General features: G+C 41.0%; 2 protein-coding genes across 3 annotated transcripts in view; one reads left to right on the top strand and one right to left on the bottom strand.

Moving 5' to 3' along the window:
- The window catches only part of arhgap21b (Rho GTPase activating protein 21b), a 33,561-nt gene extending 16,190 nt beyond the window's left edge, over positions 1-17,371 (top strand). The window contains 18 exon segments of the mRNA XM_054626626.1: positions 2,747-4,319; positions 6,909-7,055; positions 7,260-7,362; positions 7,481-7,526; positions 7,985-8,110; positions 8,218-8,517; positions 9,549-9,610; positions 9,736-9,881; positions 9,976-10,118; positions 10,395-10,553; positions 10,674-10,752; positions 10,883-10,956; positions 11,061-11,150; positions 11,278-11,445; positions 11,769-11,874; positions 14,111-14,142; positions 14,254-14,455; positions 14,458-17,371. Of these exon segments, the coding sequence (XP_054482601.1) occupies positions 2,747-4,319; positions 6,909-7,055; positions 7,260-7,362; positions 7,481-7,526; positions 7,985-8,110; positions 8,218-8,517; positions 9,549-9,610; positions 9,736-9,881; positions 9,976-10,118; positions 10,395-10,553; positions 10,674-10,752; positions 10,883-10,956; positions 11,061-11,150; positions 11,278-11,445; positions 11,769-11,874; positions 14,111-14,142; positions 14,254-14,455; positions 14,458-15,824 (4,923 nt within the window). The 3' untranslated portion in view covers positions 15,825-17,371.
- Positions 17,372-20,096: 2,725 nt separating this feature from the next.
- LOC129115508 (dipeptidyl aminopeptidase-like protein 6) overlaps positions 20,097-26,192 on the bottom strand; it is a 60,626-nt gene continuing 54,530 nt past the window's right edge. Inside the window, exons 12-26 of one of the 2 annotated variants that reach the window (XM_054626943.1) lie at positions 25,836-25,874; positions 25,592-25,699; positions 25,419-25,510; positions 25,280-25,327; positions 25,080-25,198; positions 24,274-24,315; positions 24,064-24,162; positions 23,888-23,957; positions 23,070-23,264; positions 22,920-22,974; positions 22,671-22,773; positions 22,504-22,559; positions 22,310-22,382; positions 22,132-22,205; positions 20,097-20,340 (exon numbers count right to left, since the gene is read on the bottom strand). In XM_054626943.1, coding sequence (XP_054482918.1) covers positions 20,194-20,340; positions 22,132-22,205; positions 22,310-22,382; positions 22,504-22,559; positions 22,671-22,773; positions 22,920-22,974; positions 23,070-23,264; positions 23,888-23,957; positions 24,064-24,162; positions 24,274-24,315; positions 25,080-25,198; positions 25,280-25,327; positions 25,419-25,510; positions 25,592-25,699; positions 25,836-25,874 — 1,320 coding nt within the window. In that variant the 3' untranslated portion in view covers positions 20,097-20,193. Of the gene's footprint in view, positions 20,341-22,131; positions 22,206-22,309; positions 22,383-22,503; positions 22,560-22,670; positions 22,774-22,919; positions 22,975-23,069; positions 23,265-23,887; positions 23,958-24,063; positions 24,163-24,273; positions 24,322-25,079; positions 25,199-25,279; positions 25,328-25,418; positions 25,511-25,591; positions 25,700-25,835; positions 25,875-26,192 lie in introns of both variants that reach the window. The other variant, XM_054626939.1, reaches the window with a different exon arrangement.

The raw sequence follows: 26,192 nt of genomic DNA, 5'->3' as shown, positions 1-26,192 counted from the left end.
TGATAGCCTGTTTTATGAATTATATAATGAGAGAGCTTGGCTGTTTGCTTTCGCTGAAATATTCCCTTGTTGATACTAAATGTCCTGGTTGAATCTATATAAATATATGAAAACCTTCATTAATAATATCATCAAGAAGAATGGCGTTCAGAAATACAATATCAATGTGTATTGTAATAACCAGTCATCTCTCTCTGTAAGCACCACATCCTTACAAAAATATTGTCATTGTCATTTTACTGAATCTTTTTAAATAAGATGTCAATGCTCTTTATTTTTTAGATGTAACGTTCTATCACGAGTCGATTATAATTAAACTTGTAATGTCAAAGAAAAATAATTTAATGTTCACATCCACTTATAGCTCTTCTTACATTAACCAGTTATATTTTTCCTCTATGATTAATTGACCGTTACTCCACCCCTCTAACCTGTTAGACCCTCCCTCTTTCTTGCCATTTATTTCCTCTCTAACCATTTACCGAGACCACCGTATCTTACACGTGTGTTGTGAAAACACTGGCCACATCATTGCATCATCAATGGCCAGCAGCCACACAAAAAAATATCTATTAATGTAGGCAGGCAAACTGATGAGGGCTGTCCATAAGAACAAGAGGATTAGCGGTGATGCTAGCCGGATGACATTTCACTGTAGGAGGCAGCACACACTTATTGCTTGGAGACAGGCAGCAGTTGCTTAGCAAAGAGACGGAGAGGGTGTACATTCAGGGAGCAGAAAAGGGAGGGAACTGAACGCCAGAAAATCTGAGGAAATACTAAAAAAAAAAAAAAAAAAAAAAAAAAAAGAGGGAACAGCATGAATGATGAGCCGAAAGCAGTAGATAAAATCAGCTGACTGTCCTGTGTGTAGAACAGGTTGAATCTTAGGGAAAAGGAGAAGGGAGGAAGGAGTGGGAGGGGGGGGGCTGTACCATCAGAGCTGAATGTATAATCAGCAGCTGCTGCTTCTGTCATGTGAGCAATAGCAGAGGGAGGGAGGGAGGCAGAGGGAGAGACATAGACTGGAGGCACCTTGTTCAGTTAGCGTAATATTCTGGCTGAAGGTGGATAGAACCATGGAGACGTAACAGCATCATGAGAGGCAAGCTTTTGGTCTCTCCACCTCACCCAGGACAGACTGGCACAGGCAGGTCGTAGCGTGTCAACCCCTGCTCCATCTCTGCTTCTTCATCCCCCTGTATTGCTGCTGCAGCTCTAGTATATTTTTAGCATGTCAAGCCCAGTCATTGCTGTGGCTGCTTTTTATAATGTGTGCTTTTTGCGCTGCTGGCATCTTGTTCTCTTCCACCCTATCTCCCTTGATTTCTTGACACTCTCGTTTTCACATGCTGTAACAGCAGCCTTTTTCTCTGGAAACTACTAATCTGGTAAGCAAACAGCAGACTGGGTACCCATTTGATGTTGAAATGATGTGCTTGCGGTCTCATTTTTGCATTTGTCCAGCATTGTCATTACAGGATGGGGTCTTCAGGTTTGACATTATTGCTATTTAGTTGCCGTGGCTGACTGTCAGCTCTGTGTTGGTGATTCAAATGTGCAGACTGAAGAAATGGCTGATGTACTGTGCCTGCAGTACCTGTTAGATTGAGTACTCGAGTTGGCATCCAGCTGTCATCTCAGTAAAGCCTCGCCCCTTCTTCATCCTGCATGCCAGATGTCATTAGTGTGATAAAGGCCAGTGACCTCTGAACTCGCTTGCACACTCATGCTTACAAAGGGAGGGACAGAGCCTGGCACTGATTGCTGTGGCACAAACATAGCTTATGTAAGACTGTAATTTGACGCCAGGTAGCAGGATCAAAGTCCTCATACCTTTTACACGTCTTTTTGCTTGTTGTATTTACAGTATGTTACGAGTAGCAGATAAATCTAGTGCGGCTAGAAGACCGTAGAAAGCGTTAGCTTAAATGTGTATTAATTGAGAATGATTTTAGTAGTACTTGCAGTGAAATAGTCGAGGCTACCAAACCTTGGATGATAAACAGGCAGGCTAAATATAGCATTTTTTTCTATAAGGGATGGAGGACCCGTCTGTCTGAGGTTACAGTCCATCAGTCTGAGGTGGGAAAATGAAGACACTGGTTGCTTGTCATCATCTGTCATTTTTTACTGTACATTATTACATGTTTAGATGTTTTGCGTTTTAGCTACTTGATTGTCTTATCTCACGTGCATTGATTATTATGCAACCTTTGCTGAAAATATCCCAATGAAGACTAAATATTGAATGTAGTACAAATAAACACCATTCCAAATGTATCTTAGTGTGTATCTTCAGTTATGGTAGATGTTCATTTCTTTTTTTTTCATATTAAAAATCACAGATCTTTGGCAGCAACAAACCATTGTTCTCTGTAGAACACAGGCAGAATCACAGGAGAATGACTGTTTGAAAGAATATTGTTGGAAGTATCATCTATCTTTTAGAGAGAAATATTCTTTACATTGAATTATATTGTGTACTATCATCTGCAACAATGCACATTACCATGAGAACTCTAAATAAGGAGCAGTTGAAGACCACTGACATCACTGAACTGCTAACGCCTCCGCTCACTCTGCAACATGCACTGCCTACACTAATGCGTCCAGTTGCAATTGTAATATCACGCTTGACTTCTCTGTAAGCATCTAGTAGCACACTGCTGAATCTTACACACACTTGCGGATGCAGCTTGTACTGTATCTATTGTAACACTGCTTTTTTTTGCTCTGTCCTTAGGCCTACTCCCAGGATGCCTACCTCCGTTGCCGCAGCAGCTACAGTGGAAATGCCTGTCACATTCCTGAACCACCCCCAGTATGCTACCCCAGAGTAGACTGTAAGCCTACGGGCATGGCCCAGGCAACAGATGCATCAGGGCAGCTCTGCCGAGGGCCACCAGCACCTCCTGATCATGGGTACCGCAAGGAGATCACAGTGCCCCCATCCCCTCCTCCTCCATCATATCCAAAAAGCCAGATGGCAGTGTGCATGCGCAACGACAGCGTGCGGACTGTGGTGGTTCCTCCTGACTCAGCCCAAATCGGGCGCATGGGTCCAACACATAGGATAGATTACATGGACCCGGTCTTTGCCAGAGGAAGGCCTGGGTCACTGGCCCAGTATCCTCACGCTCTAAAGGCTGATGTCTATCCCAGTGGTCCCGGAATGGTCCAATATGGAGGTCAGGCCCCTCACTACCCAGGCAACAATCAAAACATTGATTGGCGCACTTACCAAACATACAGGGAGTACATTGACAACAAAGGAATCCATTCCCATGGTAGTCGGACTATCCAGGAGAGACTGGACAATTTGCGAGCATCCAATCAGACCACCTTTGGCGCCTCACATCACATTCCCCGGGGAGACTGGGGCCCTAAGGGGATACGACGGAGGAGTACTTCCCATGAACGGTCATACCAAGGACCTCCACCCCACTTTCAAATTGCCCCACGCAGTGCTTCGCAGGACCGTATGAGCGGTCCAGAGAGAATGGGCCATACCAGGAACTGGCCTCCTCGAAGCGTGTCGCAAGATGGCCTGATGCACAAAGCACGGGCACACTCCACAGACTATGTTGACCCTGCAGAGCTGGCTCGGCCCAATGACAGGAGAGGAGGGTACGGAAGGGCAGACCAAGGTACGAGGCCCAGCAGACAGTCTGTCCCCAGACACGCCATGCTCTACAGACCATCTGCTGGGTACAGCGGTGGCATGAGGGGGGCACCAAACCCTTCTCTTTACTCTAAAGGACCAGATTCTCTTCAGACCCGCTCCTCACCCATGCTCTCAGACAGACACTCACATTATGTAAAGAGCACAAGTGCTGAACATTCTCTTATTGACCAAAGAGTTGCCGTCAAAGGAAAACATGCAACCCACTCTATCCAACAAGGCCAGAGCAGGATCCTGGCTGAAACCATGCTGGCTGTTGAGGCAGGTAGAGACACAGCATTGGTAGGACACAGGTCTTCTTCATGCTCCACCCCAAAACACATGCCTCAGAGGCCTAGCATCCTCAAACCACCTCATCCAAACTCCCAGAGTCACGTCAACGGGCGAAGCCCCTTGGACAGCGGTGTCATTCTAAGGGAGAAACCCCCCCCTGGAAAGAACCCCAGCCCTTTGCGGCACCCCTCCTACATCCTGGCTGTAAATGATGACGGACCCGATTCCACAGCAGATGTGGCAGCATGCTGGCTTCCAAACGATGCACGTCGAGAGATACGCATGCGCCGCCTTGGGGAACAATGTCACACCTCCTGCTCCAGCAACCTGGATGAGTCTCTGGACTCCATTCCATTCATCGGTGAGAGAATAATCAGTTGTAAGCCTTGCCGCCCAAAGTTGTCATGGCAACGACAGCAGGCAGTAGTAACATGAGGCAGACTGGCAGTGCTGATACTGTAGCTAGTTAAAAGGGCTTCTACTATAGATGATAGAAAATCAATTTGAAATAGATGGATGGAAAACCTGAGTGTGGAAGCAGACAGCTTTGGTTTTGTTGTTAATCTGATTCAGTATTATTATTATTTTTATTGGTTTGTGTATATACAGTGCTGGAAAGATGTTCACCAATAAATTCATCTTTGAGGGAAGATATTATTAATCAGGTTTTGTGGCATTCAGTAAGGTTTTGTGGTATATTAGGCTTAACTGGGGCAGAGTGAAGGATGGCTTAAGCCATTTGGAATATATTGAATTTCTCCTCTTAATATATTGTTTTCTCTCTTCAGGAGGGAATGGGAATGCATTATGGTTCAGTAGTCCCATAATGCATTTCCTGGTGATGAATAGTTCTCCTCATCAGTGCTTTCAAAAGCATTTTTCTATTTATTTTTAAACTCATATTCTTTTAGAGTTGTATTTTTGCTGTTTTTGTTTCAGCTTTTGGAAATGGCACCAAACGCATCCCTAAATCTAGTCTAAATTTGACTGCCAAGATGTTCCATATATTCAGTCTTGTTTTAGAGAAACCTTATTAATAAGTTCAGCAATGAGAAAGAAATACATAATCTATAGGATTTATGTTTAGTGGTGGTCATTGATGAGTATATAGCTATAGTTGATAGATGGAGGACCTTTTTGAAATCTCATATGAGATTGAAAATGTATCAAATATTTTATTTTCATATGTGTATATATATATATATGGTCTGTCTTACTGTTTGTCTCTCTCAATTTGTCTCTTCATGTATTATATGGATTATGCAGGTTTGGGTGTTGTCTGTCTATCAGTCTGTCTTCCTCCTTCCTGTTTCTCACATAATTTAGTAAAACAGAAAAGTAAGGACTGTGAGAGTGGATATGCTGTTATTCACAGTTCATTTTGGTTGCTTTTCATTAGATCTTAGTGCAATTCAGTATGATTAGGCTGGTTCTTCAGAGAAATGAGCAGTCCTGATGACAAAAAGAAATGAAAAATAGAAAGACTGAAGTTAGCATTTCTTTTGTTGGTAGTTTTACCTTAAATAAACTGCCTCTGATAGCTGATCTACTTTTTCCCTTTGGAAGGACATCAAGAAAACATTATGTACTATGCAGCTATACTGTATGGATGAACTAGGTCACAGGCAGTGACGAGTTAGTTTCTGAGTCAGAGTTAAATTGGGGTCTTTAGAAGCAGTGCAGTGAAAAATAAAGCTATCATATGGTGCCTAATACTAACTACTGCAAACTTTTTTATAATATTCTGTCCACACCAATTAATTAGGGTAGGGGGTCGGCTGGAGGACTTGTACATGGTTAGAAACCCCTTAGTACAGCGTTATCTATGAGGTCACTACACTTTTGGAGTACCAACAGTGTTTCCGCAGTTCCTTTAGTGGTTCATTTAATGTTGGTCGGCCAGGTGCAGGTGCAGACAAAGCAGGCAGTGACAGCGTTGATGCTGAACACCACCATTCTGGGACTGGTGCCCCGGCCCAGGAGAACAGTGCCCTGATTGTGTAAGCCGCTAGGCCTCCATCAATGGCCTGTTTGAAAGCCCGCTGGTCCAGGCCTCAGTCATGTTGGGTAATTTGGTCCAATTGCCGAATCCATCATTTTGTTTACCAAAGCTAGAGACAGTTCATATATCTTTATCTTCTTTAGATGGTAATGTCTGGTATCTTTCAGTCTATTTTGCGGTGTAACTGGAATGTGGTCCTTACTTCTTCCACTGAATTAATTTGATAGCTATGCAGTCAAATTTTGTATACCTTTTTTGTTGAACAGTTTGGGTCCGGGGCTGAACCGCGCGAGTGTTACTAATCAACCTGAAGAGACCGGAGTTCTGTTCTTTTAACTGCTTCTGTGCCTCATATTATGCTCAGAGTATAGTAGAAGAGATTGGTCATTTATATTTTTTAGAGAGAAGACTTTGAAGTTACTAAATAATGTTTATCAACGATGGGCAGAACCTTATGATAGCCTGACAGACCTAGTTGGGGAGATGGTGACATCCTTTTTCCTTTGCCCCGTTTCAAAGTTGGGTACAGGCTTGAACTAGGACAGTTGCTTTTAAATTTAGCTCCAAAAGCCCCTCGGCTGCAGAGAGCAGCTTTGTACTCTGAGCAGTTTCAGGCTTGAAGTGCCAGGAGTGGGCGGTAGTACTCAAGTGTTAAGATCTTCTTTTTCCCTCAAAAAACATGTCAGGAGATGGTCTGTTCTGACTCTCAGCTGTGGTGTGGCATGGAAACAATGGGAGTCACAGAAAGACTGTTTTAAATGTTTCCTAAATCCCAGAGATGAAAGCTAACACAGTTGTCTTTGATATGCAAGATAAATAGTCAGCAGTCCTGCATTCTTATAGTCAGACATAATGTGGAAATATAGAGCAGAAATATATCTAGTTAAATACGTGACAAAAGCTATATCTCATTTTTGTGCTCACAGTGTCTTTTTTAAATTGTCATAGATGAGCCAATCAGCCCCAGTGTCGACCGGGAGGCCCCTCCTATTCCACCATCAGCTGTGATATCTGTTGCACCATCCATAACTACAGATCCATCCACTCCAGGCTCACCATGCCCTCCCATTCGTCGACAGCTGTCACATGACCAAGGTAAACGGGTTTGGGTTGGTTGGTTGGTTGGTTGGGTGATGGATATGACTGTAAAGCCTTGGCCTTAACAGGATGCATTTGTAAAGAACAAATGACTTGAGATTTCTTTTTTTACTTTTACCTCAAAATTGTTTTAAATATATATATATGTTCTATAATTCATAACTTTGGTTATAAATGACAAATAACAATTTCACTGTATAGAGTCCCTGAGAAGTGCTTTGTTGGAGTCTGATGCAACCAGCAAAACAGAGCGGTCCAAATCTTATGATGAGGGTCTGGATAACTACCAGGAGCAGGGTAGAAGGTAAGTGCATACTAGGACTCGGTCACTGCCTCCGTTTATTCTCATTGGTATTAGGGCTCTGATATTTCTGATCTAATCTCTGACTTGAAATCTGCATTTCTTTGCTTTTCTTCTTCAGGAGATCTTCCAGTAAGAATATGCCTGGTCTCAAGGGCCTGAGGAAGGTGAGGAACTATAAAGTTACTTACAACATGCAAGGCTTTCTTATGTCGCAATAAAACATTTGATTTTTATTCTTTCTTTGGCCCAACTTTGCCTAGTATTGAAATGCGTCTAGAATAACCATTAACAATCTTTAAACAGGTGTGCAAATATTAATCCATCTGTGATGGCACCAAAAATACATTGCATTTAAGTAAGGCTGTACTTTTCCAAAAAGAAAAAAGAGAACAGAAACAGCAAGAGAAGTGGGATCCAGATTTGTTATGAGCATTACTGAGGAAGTAAATACTAACTGGACAATCGGAAGCAAAAGTAAATGTGGATGAATGTTACTGTAAAATAACTTCAAATATGGAAAATATCTTGCATTACATCTTCGTCTCTCACTCTCCCAATGTTCAATGTCACATTCTACTCTTCGTTAATAATGCCAGAAAATGACATAAATTCACCTTTGCAGGCTCTGGATGGACATAAATCTTCTGGTGATTCGGGATCTCGAAGGGATTCTTCTTCAGATATCTTTGCCAATTCTTCCAAAGAAGGGTTGCTCAATTTGAGGCAACTTAGTACGGATAAAAATAAGGTATGTCTGTACACTCATGACCTCATTGAACAAACCATGTATATCACTAATGTCTGATCTGTAAGTATTTCTCTTTTTCTGTCTCTCTTGTCTCCCCATCTCTGTAGCGCGTTAGTGGAGGAATGAGATCATGGAAGCCGATGTATGCTGTTTTACAAGGTCACACTCTAACCCTCTACAAAGACAGGAAGGACGCAGTGTCTCATGCGTCGACGCCATCTGACGAGGACCCACTGCGAATCAGCATCAAGGCCTGTCTGGTTGACATCTCCTATAGCGACACAAGACGCAAGAATGTGCTGCGACTCACGACCTCAGACTGCGAGTATTTGTTCCAGGCAGAAGGGAGGGACGACATGCTGTCTTGGATCAGAGTCATTCAGGAAAACAGTAACCCAGATGAAGAGGTATGTTTTAGTAGGATTCATGTTGTGTAGCCAAATCAAGATTATTACCAAACATCCAGCTGAAATGATGTCAGAAGGCCTACATTTCCAAAATGACAGAGACATCTTCAATACACCCAGTAAAATCAGGGCAGAGCATAGCATATGTCATAGTTTCTTTTCTTTTTTTAAAAGTTTTTTTAAACTGTGACCAGACTGCTTTATAGTTTTGAAAAGAAACCCACACACAAGTTAGCTTAACAACAAAGTGAACCAAAGTCTGTCCCTAAATAATATACAATGATGGTGTCAGTGAGACGGAGAGGATAAAGCTTTTATTAAAACGCCTAACAAAAGCAAAATAAGGTTTTATTGGAAACCTGTTCGACCTGGTTAGAACAAAAAATCACAGGTGGCACTTCTTGGGGCGTGAGAGGAAAATTCTAGACTGAGCCATTCAGTAAGCTGCCTTTCATCAAGACCTCGTTAACGGATGTCTCCTGGCAAGCATTTATTCCGATATCTGAGATTGAGGTCTGGCAGCACTAGATTAGGCAGGATTGGAAATTATTTTAGAAAAATAGGGAGAATTAAGTGTACATATTGTGATATCTGTTAGCTGCCTAGTAAGACTGCCCCTATTATTAGCATAGACCATGTTGATCAAACCACTAATCAAAACATTAAATCCAATCAGGCTGTGGTATAATGATGACCACTCCAACCCGATGAATGTTATTTGCAATACATTTTCTGTATTGCAGAAAAAATATGCATTTTTTCTAATCATGTCAGTAATCAGACTCATGTCATTGGTACGGATATGTCTGCAGTTTCCTGTCAGTTTTTTTTTTTTTAATCTTGGGGCTGTGTCCCAGTCAGTTAGTCATCCAGAAGGCCCACTATAGAAATGATTTTGTGGGATTTACAGGCAAAATCAAGTATTAAAAATATAAATTTAAATTAACCTGCATTTCACTGTTGTAGTTTTTGAATAAAAGTTTCCATTTTATTTAATGACTGTCCTTAATGTATTTCTGCTGTCATTGCAGAATGCTGCTGTCACAAGTCAGGACTTGATCAGTCGAAAGATCAAGGAATACAACATGATGAGGTATTCATTACTCCACATTGCCCCCTGGGGCTCAACCTGAGTACTCCAACCACATATCGACCCATTTTAATTGAATGCCAACCTAATGTTAATATTTGTGTATTTTTGTCATTCGTCTGGATCAGTACGCCCAGCAGCAGGTCTGAGCCGTCCCCCAAAACTTCCCGTCAGTCCCTAAGTATTAAACAAGCCTTCCTGGGAGGTAAGACAGAAGGCAAGATCCACAGTCCTCATTCACCCAAAACAGGAGAGGATAGGAGGGCAATGAAAGGTAAAGACACCAGCTTTATTTAGTGTGCTTAGAGGGCAAGTCAAATCCCAGATGGTCTCATTTATTTTGCATACATTTGTGTTTACCCTGTCAGACGACTCCAGCCCACCACGGGACAGAGCTGCTTGGAAAATTGGCATTGCAGGGATCATGAGGAAGCCCTTTGAAAAAAAGACTCCAGCTGGGGTCACGTTCGGGGTTCGGCTTGATGACTGTCCACCTGCACAAACCAACAGGGTGATTCTCACTCTCTCTTTATGTGTTTGAGAGAAAATGCTTCTGCAGTTAAATATTCAGATGATGTTAAAAGCAGGTTGAATCCACAAACGTGAAATATTTATTTTTGCATCAACCCAGTCAACCGAAGCCTTCACTGATCTGTATGACACATAAATGCATGCACATCACATCTATTCTCATCGAGATCACTTTGTACGTTTTTGTTTAATTTTCAGATTCAACTTAATCACTGATTTTATTTGTATCTAATGACTTCCTGTCTGTGTTGTGCAGTTTGTCCCTCTGATTGTGGAGGTCTGCTGTAATGTGGTGGAGGAGAGAGGCCTTGAGTACACAGGAATCTACAGAGTGCCTGGGAACAACGCTGCCATCTCCAGCATGCAGGAGGAGCTCAACAGCAAAGGCATGACTGACATCGACGTCCAGGAAGACGTGAGTGACTGACAGTAGGGTTGCACAGTACAGTGTGCCTGCTTTACTTTATCTTTCAGCTGTGACAGATCTGTGCTGTAAGCTTTAATGTAACACTCTCGATCTTTCACTTCTCTGCAGAAATGGCGGGACCTCAATGTCATCAGTAGTTTACTTAAGTCCTTTTTCCGAAAACTTCCAGAACCGCTGTTTACAAATGGTGAGATCTCGTAAATACGCTTAAAGTCATGACCAAAATATTGCAAACAAATAACTGGAGTAACATTGGTTTATCTGTGTGATCCTTCCTTCTGCAACTATAAGTAAAGGTTTTCCTGCTCTGTTCACAGAAAAGTATGGTGACTTTATTGAAGCCAACAGAGCAGAAGACTCAGTGGACAGATTAAGGGAGCTCAAGAAGCTGGTGAGTAAATGATCCAATATGAGAAGCGTTTATTTGACTATCATTAAATTGAGCATACCATAAATCCTGATACTCTGACCCTTTTTTTTTGTCAATTCTTTTAGATACAAGAATTACCTGATCATCACTTTGAAACTCTGAAATATCTTTGTGCTCACCTCAAGAAGGTTTCTGACAACTGTGAAAAGAACAAGGTACGGCAGTTAACGGGATCTGCCAGCGTTAATGTCTTTAGGTTTCACCCTCCAATCCGTCGTAAATCCAGTTTGCCTTTGAGGATTATTTAATTAAACCTGATTTGTCCGAACCTCATCCTTTTAGATGGAGCCTCGTAATCTGGCGATTGTGTTTGGTCCTACGCTGGTCAGAACCTCTGAGGACAACATGACCAACATGGTCAATCACATGCCAGACCAGTGCAAGATAGTTGAGAACCTTATCCAGCAATACGACTGGTTCTTCACTGACGACAGCGATGAGGACCCTGTTGTATGTTGCACATTTTTTTCTTCTTCTCTTACCCTAGATAGCCCTACTTGTACGCTGTTTATTTTACTCATATGGGTATTTAAAGTTGCACCAATCAATATTGTGTATGAGCAATGGCTCAAATAACTATGTTGTTGGAGACCAGAACAGAGTTATTCAATATATTCACCTTTTCAGTTAATCAATTAATGCAACTTTAGGTAAAAAGTGGTTTTCTTTTTTTCCCCCCCTCATTTATGTGTTGTGTTCAGTAACTTAACCTCTCTCTGCTTCCTCTTCTATTTGTGTTCAAACCTTGTCATTTCCTCCACCTGCAACCGCAGACCACAGCTGAGCAGGAGAGCACAGTGCAGTCTCAGCCTGTGCCCAACATCGACCACCTGCTCTCCAACATTGGGCGGTGCACAGCGTCACCCGGCGAAGTCTCAGGTAAGTCTCACAGAGTTATCTCTTAGGAGCAGCACCACAGCAGCATCACAACAAAGATATTCATATGGCAGCAACAATATATCTCATTCATATTATTCCAGTAGATTAAAGTTTAATATATTTGTGCAATAGATCCATTCTAAGATTAAATGTGTAAAGTGTTTGAGTCAATGATCATCATGCCTATTGTACATCATTATGCTTTGAGCAAAAATAAGTCTTCCAAATTGTATTTATGTTTGTTATTTTTCAATAAATGCACTTTGTGTTTTAATCATTGGGAAAAATTTGAAAAATACCTTGCAGTGCGTTCAGCCTTTTCAATTATTTGCTTTTGGATAGAAGTCTGTTTTTGTTTCGCTGTTGTTTTTTTTGCCCAAAGAGATAAAATTGTCCAAGTTTTATTTTTGTTCATTTCTTTGCTTTACTCTTTATTTCCTCTTGCTCAAGTCATTTTTTCTCCCTGTGCTTTACCTGTGTTGAGACGACGACTCCTTTTCTTTCAGTTCTTTTCTTCCCCTCCTCCTCGTCTCTCACATAAACCCGGCATGTTCTTTCCCAAAGAAAAATCTAACAAACAAAAAGAAACAATGGACGTTTTAACCCTTCTGACCTTTGCCCTTCTGTGTGTAGTGTGTTGTTTTTCTCCCTTATTCCTGTCCAGCACTCACACATTACCCAATCTTGACACAGGCCAAGTGGGCGGCGTCTATCACTCGATGATGTCACTGATGGACTCTGTTATGTCAGTGATGGACAGCTGGGACTGTAGGAAGAAGGACGAGTGTTGTGCCCAGTGTAGCTGCCTAGTCTGCAGAAACCCGCAGCTCTTTTAAATTTGGGCGAAAGGAGGAAAAAAGATAAAAAAGAAAGAAAGAGAAGTCGATGTTTGTCATTTTTCCTGTGGTGTGCACGTCTCATATTTAAACCAATACCCTAAATTGAGGGGATACAGAGCGATGCTGCTGTACTTTCTCTGAAAGCCCTTCTGCTGTCTCTTGTTGTCTCTAAAGCTGATCCCAAGGACAAGTAGCATGGTACGGTCATCCTCAGGTTCTCTCCCGGTCATGTGGCATACTCTGTCATGATGTCTGAGGGTGGGGTCGTAGTGGTGGGACTGAGCTGGATGTTGCCCAGCACACATTTGTTTACACTCAAACAAACCCACACATACAGCCAATAAAGATGTAGTGACTTGTTGATGCAGAGGCACACATGCAGTCATATGGCAGTGGACGGGTCTCCAAGCATGTAGATGTAGTGGTATTTGCCGCGAGAGTGGTATTTTTTATTTTTTTTTTGTTTCAGGAGCTTCCTCTTGTGTCTTTTTGTTTGATTTGTTGTCTGTGATGTCCTTATTTCAAGATCTTTGTCTCCATGCAACCACAGACAAAATATTGCCACATACTTCCTCATCTCCTACTGTGACATCAACATATACAACGCCTACATTAATCACTATCCCTCACACTGTCTCCTTACCCAACCCTGCGCCAAACACTGACACACACATTTTGTACCTTTTCAACCTTTCCGATCCTGTAACCATTTTGGCTGAAAAGGGCTATTGGTCTGCTTATCCTTGTTAGCTTTGTGAACCCTTTGATTTGCCTTTTTATGTTGATGAGGATGCCAGGTTACATGTTTAAGGGCACCACAGGAGTTAATCTAGCTTGGAGTAAGAACAATCCTTCCGTAATACCAAGGCTTGCCTGCGCCATCTGTATCGACCACGACACACACTCACTGGTCTGTTCAGCTCAGGCCCCTTACGTCAGAGCAAACCCATCACTCCATCTCGTATGTGATGTCTTTGAGTTGGGAAAGAATGCTTACAGCTGGTTGTTGGCTACATGTGATGCTCTGTGACTGACGTGTTTGTCCGTGATGTGCCGTCGTTCCATCGATACATGAGCATGAGCGGCTTTTTGTGTCTAGGTTTACCGCTGGGTTTTCACTTTTTCTTCTCACCCTTCATCTCAGGCCTCTTCTGCCGCTTTAGCCACTTATCCATAAACTGCTTAGTGTGGTTAATCGTCCTCCTGTCTCTCTGAGCCGAAAATGTGCCGTCTGCTTTCATTCAGCTGCTGTCATTGTATTCATCATCGTCTTGTCACTTTCTCTCTGAACAAACATTTAATCTGCCCTTTCTCTTTCTATATATCTTGTTCACTGTTTTTACAAAGTCAAAGGGGTTGGCAGGCTTTTTCTAATGACCCTCTTCTCTTCGACACAGATTCAGCATGTAGTGACTCCTCCAAATCAAAGGTAATGTCTTCCTCTTTGATTATTTTTTCACATGAAGCCTTCATTCTCTTTTCTTTGCCATTATTATATCCCTGAGTTCTGTTTTGATGAGTCTTGGTTCTCTATTAGCAGGGCTTGTGGGGGTCAGGGAAGGATCAGTGTAGCAAAGAGATGCTGCGCTCCTCCTTCTTCGCCAGCCGCAAACGAAAGAAGCCCAAGGACAAAGCTCATCCAAGCAGTTCAGACGACGACCTGGACGCTGTGTTCCCCAAGAAGGAGCTCGCTGAGGAGGGCCGGCAGAAGCCCATGTGGTCCCCAGACAGCCGGACCGAGGACGAGAGACGGATGAAACCAGTGAGAAAGACAAGCACAGGACCAGCTCAGAGGAACACGTTGACCGACCCAACAGGAAAGAGTCTCTCTCTTGCAGCCTGATATCGCAGCCTTCTCCCTCCCAGCCCCCGGAACACATTTCCTCCCCCCTTCAAAGTGGCTCACCCTACGCCTCGCCCACCCATTCCCCTGACCTCAGCTACCGCATGCCGATGGCTCACCAGTCCTCTCTGTCGGACCCGCCTTCCAACTACGACGACACGGTGTCCGACCTCGGTACGATGAACAGCACCAGCTCCCAGGCATCGGTGCCAAGAGTGAGGCGAGGAAGGGGGGTGGCACTGGGTCCAGAAACTGGCCCGAGCGGGCTGGGAGCGGAGGTCTGCTCCATCACCTCCGACTACTCCACCACCTCCTCCATGACGTTCCTGACTGGAGCTGAACTCAGCACCCTCAGTCCTGAAGTGCAGTCCGTGGCGGAGAGCAGGGGTGGAGACGATGCAGACGACGAGAGAAGTGAGCTCATCAGCGAAGGGCGGCCGATGGAGACGGACAGCGAGAGCGACCTGTCGGTGTTTACAGTCGGGAAGACTGATCAGCGAGAACTGCAGGAAGCTCCTCGACCCCTCCCCTCTCACAGACTCATCGAGTGTGATACCCTCTCCAGGAAGAAAGCTGCTCAACAGAAAACCGTCAGCGAGTCTTCACTGGATGGCGCTTGGAGCGATAAAGATTCCAACAGACTGTCGTGTGTGTTGGGGTCGGGTAAAGGTTGCTCCACAGGCAGCCTCAGCTCCTCGTCTCGTGGCGAATTAGATAAGGCAGAGCCTGCATGGAGGCTCAAGATCACTGACAGACTGAAGGTGCGTCTGCGAACGTCTGTGGACGACATGTTTGGCGTGGGCAGCCAGAGGAGCCGGTCCCCGGAGGGCCGCAGTAAGAAAAAGAACATCCGACGCAGACACACCATGGGCGGCCAGAGGGACTTTGCAGAGCTGTCTGTTTTGGGAGGCTGGTCGCAACATGTTGGCATCGGCTCAGGCTCTCGGTCAGAGCTGTCAGCTGTGGACCAGCTGAAGCCCAAGTGCAGCTCTCAAGACTTCTCCATTAGGGACTGGATCGTTCGCGAGCGCCATCGCACCAGCAATCCCGAGGTCAGCCTGGACCTCTCTGAACAGCAGGGGGGACTGTGCAGCGGAAACTCTCAGAACCTCGGAGCTTCGTCCTCTTCTGAACCCCAGCATCGTTCAGCTGATGTGTTGAACGGAGATGTCCCCCAGAGTAAAAGTCTGAGCCTTTCGGCCACCGCTCACCCTCATAAACTCACTAATTCCCAGGTGGTCCATTCGCGCTTCTACCAGTACCTGTGAGATGTGTTAGACATGTGTGACTGTGTATGTTCTCCGTCTGTGAGATGTGTACGTACTTGGGAGTCTTGAATGTGCAACACTTTTTTTCTGCTTTCTCGTACTTGGGAATCTGTCAGTATAATGTCTGTTGTGCGACCAATGTTAGTGAATGAGCATGTTGTACAAACCTGTCTGGAGTGTGTGTGGGTCCGTAACTGGTGTGTGTGCGTGTGCTTGTGAAAAGAGAATAACTGCATACAGGGATCGTTGATGTTGCTCATGTATAAGGCATGAAACAAAATGGTGTTTATACCTTTTTAATTTTCTTTTTTTATGACAAATGACTTTGGGATGGCGCAGCAGGAGGACATCCTCTCTCCTAATTCAAATCCCTGTTATGCTGAAGATTCAGAGGACCTGTCGCTCATGTAACAATGAGCCTGTGAAGTTTGTGCAAGGAAGTGTGAACAGTGACACTTGAGTCAAGATTGTGTAAAAGTTTAGCTAAGTGGCTTTAAGGATGAACTGACTTAGAAAGAATAGGAAGTAGTAAAAAGATTTTAGTATTGCAGAGGAACTATTTTTGTGTAAAGAAAGTTACGAAGTCCAATGTCAGTGAGTCTCTCAGTTACCAAATGAAGAATGTACAGACATGCTTGCTGTAATACTGACTAAAAGCTTTAGATGCTTGTGTTTCACTCTAAAGTGTACATACCCCTATTTTTTGGTGTACTTGAATTGTGATTTTGGTACAGCCTGTGTGTGAACTGCCTACAAGCTCTCTGCTGTCAAAGGGGCCTTTCCAAAGGTACAAAGGTGACGAGGAGACACTGGACTTATGCAAATAGAAATAGAGATTCTAATTCATACCAGTTATGTGGTCAAAGAGCAGTGAACAACATCCCTCTAATGCAAATGTTATGCTGTGTTTTAGTGTTTGTGGTTCACACATCTGGCTGAAAAGTAGATTGCAAAGAGGAAGAAAAAGTGTGAAGAAAAAGAAAATGTGTATTCAAATCAGAAAATCATGTTTTTCACAATAGGAAGTGCCTCACTATGAATTGTTAAGGGTGCCATATTGTCTTTGTTGAGATACACGAAGATGTTACTGTGAATGACATTTTTATTGTGGACTCTCAGTCATTCTAGAGGTTACATAACAAAATGCCGAGCTTCCATTCCTTAGGCATTCCACTCTGGTCTTAACATGTTTTATACATTTTTTTCCCTCCTGTTTTTCATTTTTTGATTTTAACAGAACTTGAATTTTAAATGTTTCTTGTAAAAATAAGTAACTTAAATGTAAATATAAATGCCATGTTTTAGCTGCTTTACTTTTCATTTCCATCAGATTGCAAGATTAAAGTACAGTATTGTTAGATGATGATGATGATGATGCTGCTCATGAGGCCTCTGTGGGTGTTGTGGGCAGATTGGTACTTCTCTGAGGACAGAGGTCCTGCATGAGGAAACACTTCATTGAGCTGGACCGTTGTAACAATGCTGTGTTCCTCTGATTGTTAGAGGGGTGTGCACAGACTCCTGAAACACTGGAAATAAATTTTGTCAATGGCAAATGGTTATGTATGTTCATTTGTTTAGCACATTTTAGAAAAGCATCACATCAGTATATGTATAGTATGCCATTGAAATGTCGTATTATAGTATTTTAATTAAAATATGCCCCAAAAAAAGTTAAATGGAAAAGGTAGAGTATAGTAGGTCTTGTCAAAAGAATCATTGAAAAGTCTTAAGTTATTGCGTTGAAATAAGTTAGGAAAGAAACATAGTATATTACGTGAAAAAAAATCAGTGTAGTTCTTCGATAAAATTCATACTGTAGTATGTCTTAAAAGTCATTTAATAAAAAAAGTTATTAAAGAGACAATGATTATTTGGGCGAAAAAGTCATAAGAAAATTAAAAAACATAGTATATCATGTCCATTAAAGTCATTGTATAGTATGTAGACAAAAATCAATAATCAAAGTATAGCCTGTCAAATAAAAAAAAAATGAATGGAATAGCAATGTCGAATAAAGTTATAGAAAAAGCATGTCGAAATATGACATAAAAAAGTCTTGATATAGCATGTCGAGCAAAGTAATAGTTTAATATGTGGAAATAATTCATAGTATTGCATTTCAAAAACAGTAATGCAATTGTGATAGAATAGCATGTCATAAAAAGTCATGGAATAGCTGGTCGGAAAAAGTCATAAAAAAGTAATAGTATAGCAACTCGAAAAAATAAATAAAAAAGCAATAGCATGTTAAAAAAAAGCATAGAAATGTCAAAGTATAGCGTGTCGAATAAAAGTAATTTGTGTCAAATAAATCATAGTGTAGGTTGTCAAAAAAGTTGTTAAAAAAGTCATAGTATAGTATGTCGACAAACAGAAAAAGTCAGAATAGTATGTGGCAAAATAAATCAGTATATTAGTCAAAAAAGTAACAGAGTATGTTGAAAAAATCAAAAAAAGTCATAAAGTGTCTTAGTATAGCATATGGAAGATAAGTCATAGTATAGCATGTTGAAAAAAGTTTTAAAAAATGGTCATAGTAAAACATGACGAAAAATGTAAAAAAACGTCATAGTATAGTATGTCGAAAAATGCTATAGTGTAGGTTTTCAAAAAAGTTGTTTAAAAAGCCCTAATATAGCATGTCTAAAAAAATCATAGCATAGCATGTAAAAAAAATCATAAAAAATGTCACAGTATAGCGTGTTGTTAAAAGTAATTTTGTGTCATAGTTAAGTTTGTCCAAAAAGTCATAAAAATGTCATAGTATAGCATGTCTAAAAATGTCATGAAGTCATGGTATAGCATGTCGGAAATAAAATCATAGTATATTTGTCAAAAAAAGTGACAAAAAATCATAGTATAGTATATTGAAAAAGTCATAATATAGCATGATGAAAAAAGTCTAAAAATTAAGGTAGAGCATGTCATACTATAATAGTATAGCATGTCGAAAAAAACCATAAAAAGTAATAGTATAGCGAGTTGAAAAAGTAAAATATACTACTATACATAAATTGTCAAAGGATAGTATGTCAGAAGGTAGGTCATTCTGAAGTAAGTTGTAAAAAGTCTGTTATTGTGTAGCATTCTTAAATAAGTCATGAAAGAGATATAATATATTATGTCGAAAAAAGTAATTGTATAGTATGCCATCAGACTGTTTTATTGTAAAAGAATACAGCCAAACAATCATACATTTCAAAATGCTTTATATACAAGTTGCACATACAACATAAAGACTTAAACAATATAAGATTTATACACTTTGTACATCAGCTGACTGGAAACCACTGACAATACTAACAGAAGTGACATGGGGAGAGAATCAATCCATTTAACACACAAGTCAAAGTAATCCACAAAATATTGTAAATTCAGCATAGTTAACTCACCAGAATGCCATTTTGGAAGTTAAATATCAAGAACTCTATTTGCGAACTAAATGCTCTATTTTTGTCAGTATAACACGATATTTCAATTATTTTGTATTCAGTTCTTTCCATGTTTTGAGATAAAATGTGCCATAACTTGGGATCTAAATTTACCTCTCAAATAACTGGCTGTTACTTGAGGAAAATGAAATCATCATCTAGTTTTGAGTCCACAGTTCAGACAAGGCCTATCCATATTCACTCATTTTCAATGTCATGTCGGACCCAAACATGAACATTTCACCCACAGTAAGGCACAGTGACTAAAAGAACAAGAATTCGATTCAGAAATATGACGAGGGAAAATATGATTCCATACCATACCATTTCAGAATAGACACTTTTTTGTAGTACAACGTCGGATAAACATTGTGCCCTTGTTTTGTAAAGCAACTACGGACTGATGCAGCCAGACATTCAGTCAAAGACACAACACTGAACAGAGAAATTCTGAGAAGTAGCAGTAATCATACTAATGAACAGAATAATCAGTAAATTGGTTGGCAAGATAATCAGAAATTGGTGGCCTTTGGAAGTTAAATCTCAAAAGAATGAACTGATCTTCATGAGGGCTATTTTGTGCTGCAAAGTGCCCAATTGAGGTGCCTGGTTTGGAATGGAACCGCACTGGTCAATGGGCGTTATGTTGATCCTCCATTTGTCCACTAGAGGGAGTACTAGTTCATATATTCCAATACCAGGGAGAGACGTGACTGTTCTCATCTGAGATTTATTTAGTCTTTCTGATCAGCAGACAGCACGAGGTGAGGAGGAGGGCTGTATGCCGGGGCCCCGCGGGCACATGCAGGTGCTGCGCTTCAAAAGGACAGCTAAAATCTGATTGGACAGCACGTGGTGTGGGTCTTTTGGGTAAGGAAAGATCTGTTGCATATTGTGCTGCAGTAGCTAGCCGGGGCCGGCTCAGAGGAGCGTGTTTAGCTGTCGCCCTCGTCCTCTTTTTCCTGCTCATCCGTCAGTATCTCCGGCTCCCGGAAACACACTTCGAAGAAGTTGACCAGGGATTGGCTGAGGTGCTGCTGTGTCCCTTCACCATGTAGGAAGTGTCCCTCATCTGGGTAGATCTGTAGATAGATATCCAGGAATTGATTTATTTAGAGCTGCACCTAACAATGTCATATACATTGAATGTGTTGTATCTCTGTTATGCTGTTCATTCTGTACACATGACATCTATTGCATTCTGTCCATCCTGGGAGAAGGATCCCTCCTCTGTCGTTCTCCCATAGGTTTCTTCCTTTTTTCTCCCTGTTAAAGGGGTTTTTTAGGGGAGTTTTTCCTGTGCCGATGTGAGGGAAGGACAGAGGATGTCACATGTGTACAGATTGTAAAGCCCTCTGAGGCAAATTTGTAATTTGTGATTCTGGGCTATACAAAATAAACTGAATTGAATTGAATTGAACAGTATTTTCATTATCAATTAATCTTTTTATTTCATTTATTTATTTATTGAATAACCATTTAGTTCAAGAAATTTTAGAAACTGACCAACAATACGACAATGCCAATATGTACATTGAAACATTGAGACCTGAGCTGAAACAATTTATCTAAAGTGTAAAAGTCATAGTATAGTATGCTATCAAACTGTCATAAACATGTGTCATAGTAAAGCAAACCATTAAAATGTCTGATTAGTTTTTGTGTGGTTATAGTTTTTTTCTCTCTCTTTTAGTTGTCTCTTTTAGTTAACTCTTGATAAATTGATTGGTCCACTTTTAATCATCGTATTTATAGTTACAGCTTCTCCAATGTGATGATTTACTACATTTCTTTATTTTACATTATATATTTTGGGGGGTTTTGAATTGTTAGTTGGACAAAATACTTTTGAAGATTTCACCTTGGACTCTGAGCAACTTGGATGAACATTTTATAGTTATTGAGAAAAGAAATCATCTGATTAATCCATAATACAAATAATTGTTAGTTGCAGCCCTAAATTAAAATGAAAGATAATTTTAGATCTTGAAAACTGCACTTACCGAAATAATCTCACCCCAGAGACCATTAGTGGCTGTTCTGGAGCTTTCAGTTCAACTCAACTTTTAAAACCAACATAGACAGCAACAAAATCCAAAAAGTGCTCAGGAAGAAGACATTTTGTATCTACAATTCCATGACAAATGTGCAAATTTAATCTACCAAAGAAGACCCTGTGACACAATTATAACTCCAGGAAAGCTAGTAATGAATGTCGTGGGGTTATGCCGAATTTTTGCTGGCACAATCAATTAGTTGTGCGGCAGATGAAATTGTCAAGGACCAAAATGTCTGTTGGGAAATATGCCAAATAAATAAGTAATTAGTATATTAAATCTGCCTAATCGAATGCTCAGTGAGATACAGTGCCGACAGCACTGCATGGGTAAGGAGTGTTGTACGGTGGATCATCAGGAAATTGTGTCAGATTGCTGCTAAATTGCCCGTTCAGTGCCTCCCTTTGTGTGCAGCAAGCTGGATAGCAAACTGTTTTTTTTTTTAATGATAGACAATGCTATTAATTATATAATATCTATATAATATATTATATACAACAATATTTTGTTAGATGAAAACAGGTTGTGAATTTATTTATTTAGAAAAAAATAAATAAAAAAAGATTTTGAATGTCAATTGTGAAAATGTATTTCTGCTGGCTTCTTTAAAAAATATATATTTTTGGATCATAGCATTTGTTTTTTGGGGGGTTTTGTAGGCTATATATGTTGGGTAGTTGTTTTATAAAGCTGGAAATCTAGAATATTAACAGCCATACAGGCCATAAAGAATTCTAGCATAGACCCTGGCTGTCAAATCATGACAGTTATGCTCAGGTACATTTGCCAGCTCTAGCAGTTATTTTAGAAACTCACCTGTAGAGTGTAATTGGCCTTCTCGCTGATTAAATGATTGATGAATTTGGCTGTGTGCTGGAAGTGAACTTTTTCTGTCGTAGTAGAGAATATAAAATTGGAGACAACACATTAGTTTTTAATCACAGTGAAATAATTCTGCAGTATTGAGAAGTAATAAAGAAAACATGTCCGTTACCGTCAGCAGTTGGATGAATGATCAGGTACTGCTTCTGTAGAAGCTGACCAACTCTGTGTGCTAAATTTGCCACCTGAAGGAAAGAGAGAGAAAAATCCACCTCATATCCTAAACCAGGACTCCATTTCTGTACATTTTAGCTAAACATCTTGGTGCATTATTTGAACAGAGAAGCTGAAACAATTAAACTTTACCATATATACTCGTGAATCTGTCTTTGAGCCAAGGTATCGTTCTGAAAATGCAGATGCTGCCATTTGGAAAACAGGTAACAGTTAGAAAGGTTGGGCCACTTCACACACTATTCCAAGAGCATTTCATTTAACGAATCCATAGAAGAAAAATATGTGAAAAGGTTTACCATATAGCTCAAAATCTGTGATGGGTGAGACTGCTGTTCCACATTTAAGTAGCTTAAACTCCGCAGAACTCAGAAGCATCGTGGCTAAATATCCTCCATAGGCCTGAACAAAGGTAGAGGTGACACAGAAACTCATAAAGAAGTCTAATTAATTCCACTTCATGATAATGATCTCTCTGTGAGGCAGTTGCTGTATTAATAAAATCAGTATTCATCTCAGGAGCCTCTTTGAGTGTGTGTTCTCCTCACCTTTCCATAAACTCCCATTCGACTCTGATCAATATAAGGCTTTTTGGATAGGACACTAAAAATGAAAGAAAACTGGTTAAACTTCCAGTGTTTTGGGACTAAAACACTACCAAGGCCTCCTCATGCTCACACTTAAAGCAGAAGTCTGACCTGAGTGCCCCCAGCTGGTCCTTCTCCTCTTGTCTTCCCAGTATATTCCTCACTTTGTGCAGTAGGTTGGTGCCCTGGAAGCCACTGCCGTGGCCATCGAAGCGGATGACGATGGTGCTGAAGCTGCTGACCAGAACCGTGGCCCAGTCCACCCGGAATTGTTCCGACACCATCTGCCCGCCGGGCGTACCGTCCCTGTACCAAAAAACAGAGCCATGTTTGTCATTTTAAGGACTGACAGATTTCTCAGAGATTAATATTAAATAGGAATCTTGATAAGAGGAAGGCACATATTTTATTTCAGGATTGTTGGAATTACAACTCGAAAAATAGAGGGTTTAACATCAAAATGGAACTCTCTTTTCTTAAACTGAATATCTTGAGGTTTTGGACAACATAAGCAATTTGAAAAAATCATTTTGAGCCCTGAGGAATAACAGCACAGTACATTTGTACTATTTGTCAAGGTTTCATAGACCAAACTTAAAAAATAATTGATAGAGCTGCTTTACAGACTGGGGAAGTAGGCGTTTTCTAGGCAGGTAGGATCTAACAAAAGACTCTATTGAATCTATTGCATTATGGGAAATATAGGATCCAGAGATTTTGGATCTTGACCCATACGAGGGAAGTCAGGATATCCAATCTTTTGAATCCTGTTTTTAATACGACACCTGCTAGACCCCAACAATTTAGGGAAGTGAAATACTAGATTGCTTTAGCATCGTTTTTAAACGTGAATGATCAAGTGTTGACAATATTCTGTGCTCTACTTCATAAAGATGTCTTTTTGGCATAAAACAGGAATTCATACTTACACTAGCAGCAGTAGAGGGTAATGGGCTGTTTCTACGAATCCAGCTGGCTTCAAAATCTGCATTGTCAGAACTACAATAGATAGGAAAAGGTTAATGGGAATCTTGTAATACAAGTTGACTGGCTGTAATGTACACATAGGATATTGTGTATTTGATTATTTAACATGAGCACATACTGTGGTCGTCTATGGGGATGGACTCATACTCCACTCTGGGCATCTGCAGATTGTTGTAAGTGTTGTTCACTCTTTCATTTGTCTCCACTTCAAACACCTCTGCAGTTGAGCAGATTAAACAGGTCTATTGTTTAAAAAACTCTCAAACAACAAAACTATTTATCATTGAAAGGTAAAGTAAGAGGACAAGACCATCGGGGCGACACTCACTCTGTTTGTCCTCGGTGCTGTAGATAGCCACACTCGGTATATCTGGACCTACACAGAACAATACAGGGACAATTTGTTAAAAGGAATGCAATAATAGTTTATTTGATGTAACAAGACACTGACAAAAGGCTCAAATGCCTCCTCCACACAGGTAATCAAGCCTCTGAAACCCGATCCGTTTCTGCAAATGAAACATCTCCCTGTCTCATCTTGAACAGACTTCAGCAAACAACAGCCCTCTTAGCCAGCTCTGCAGTTAATAATCTACTTCTGTCCCTTGGGGAAGTAGCTTATTATTTCACAATGGAGCTGCTCCCCAAAGATCCAATTAATGAATAGGCACTTCTCCTCTCTGGACCGAGCCCCCTGAACAAATCAGCATTCATAGAAACCATGATGTTGTGCCCCTGTGATGAAGCCACAAAGGGCAAAAAAAAACAACAACACAACAATGACAGAGTGTTCTGAGGTGCACAAGGAATATCTAGTAAACAACAACACAATGCATTTTCACTAGATAAATAGTTAAAGCAGAAAGACAAACGCTCTCCGTGAGCAGATCAGTAGTGTCAGACAATACATTATTTCTGTGGCTAATCAGAGGGATCACGCAGTGGTTTGAGGTTATCTGCTAATGTCCAGTTCGATATAAGCTCTCAACCTGACATGGAGAACTAATTCAGTTAAGCTTCCTACTGAACGCGGCTTTCAGGTTGCCCCAGAAGACTTTCATTCTCAGGAGTGCCAGGATGTAAAATGCTCTCATTCCACTGTTATAAAGGCAGATTTGACTCAAGGTCAGAGACACTCACCTTTACAGTTGAGTAAGAAGTACCGCATGTTGTGGCTAAATGAAACGTCCACATAGCCGCACTTGAACTCACAAGACAGGCAGCAGCGGTTGAACGGAGGGATTGTGTCAGCACTGTGGGAGGGCACTGAGTGAGTATTATTGTGTACCTTGCAGAAATCACACAAGTACTCATAACATGTAAGAAAATCCTACCTGTACAAGTGCCGTCGCTTGGGGTCGTCCTCTGTGCTCAGAAAGTATCTGCAAAACATCCAAACATTAGCATCAAACTACAGAATAACCATGACTTTGCAGCACCGGCTGTTTAAAAAAGAGCATTGAAATGTCTTACATGAGGTTCCTTTGATGATTGTAGGCCAAGATCCTGGTGACGTCCCAGTCTCCAGAGGTCAAGGACTGAAGTATGTCTGTGCTAGTGTTAGGCTAGAGGAAAGTAAAGGCCCGTAAAAACACTGTACCAAACCATCAAACTAAAATCATAGGGGTAATTCTGTAATTGTTTACCAAAGAGGTGGACATGGAGATGTGGAAAAACTTTCCTCTCCCGCCCTGAGGGATTGCTCTGGTGAAGAAGAACTTGTGTCCATCATGGGAAAAGAGTGGTGCTTCATTCTGCAGAGAGAAGACAAAAACATCTGCACATGTCCCAAAACGTGCCTGCAGTACTTTCATATTTTCTGTTATTTACTTGTTCAAGCTTGGATACACAAAGTTATAACAACAGGGAAGCAGTGTTTTCTCCACGCACCTGTCTGTGCAACCAGCTCTCACTCTCATCCTCATGTTTCTGAAAAAAAACCAAGTATAAATAAAAAAATATAAGTAAAATTCTGCATCTAAAATAAAATAAATTAAAGATAAGGTCTTGAGATATTTTATAGAATGATTTGGTTTGTCAACAAATTATATAAAAAGACCCAAAACACCAGTGTGTCAGTTTGTCCCTGAGTACTTTCCGACATCCATAACGTGTCTGCACTACTCAGCCCATTCCTTCAGGTAGAGATGTAAGTCTTAAAGCAAAAGATTTACATTTTGTGAAATACGCTTATTCCCTATCAGGCGAAGAGTTAGATGAGAAGATTAATTCCACTCTTGCTCTGTT

Source organism: Anoplopoma fimbria, chromosome 3, assembly GCF_027596085.1.
Source record: "Anoplopoma fimbria isolate UVic2021 breed Golden Eagle Sablefish chromosome 3, Afim_UVic_2022, whole genome shotgun sequence".
In the NCBI taxonomy this organism is placed as follows: domain Eukaryota; kingdom Metazoa; phylum Chordata; class Actinopteri; order Perciformes; family Anoplopomatidae; genus Anoplopoma; species Anoplopoma fimbria.
Note: the sequence above shows the minus strand (reverse complement) of the source record. Positions and strands in the feature narration are given on the sequence as shown.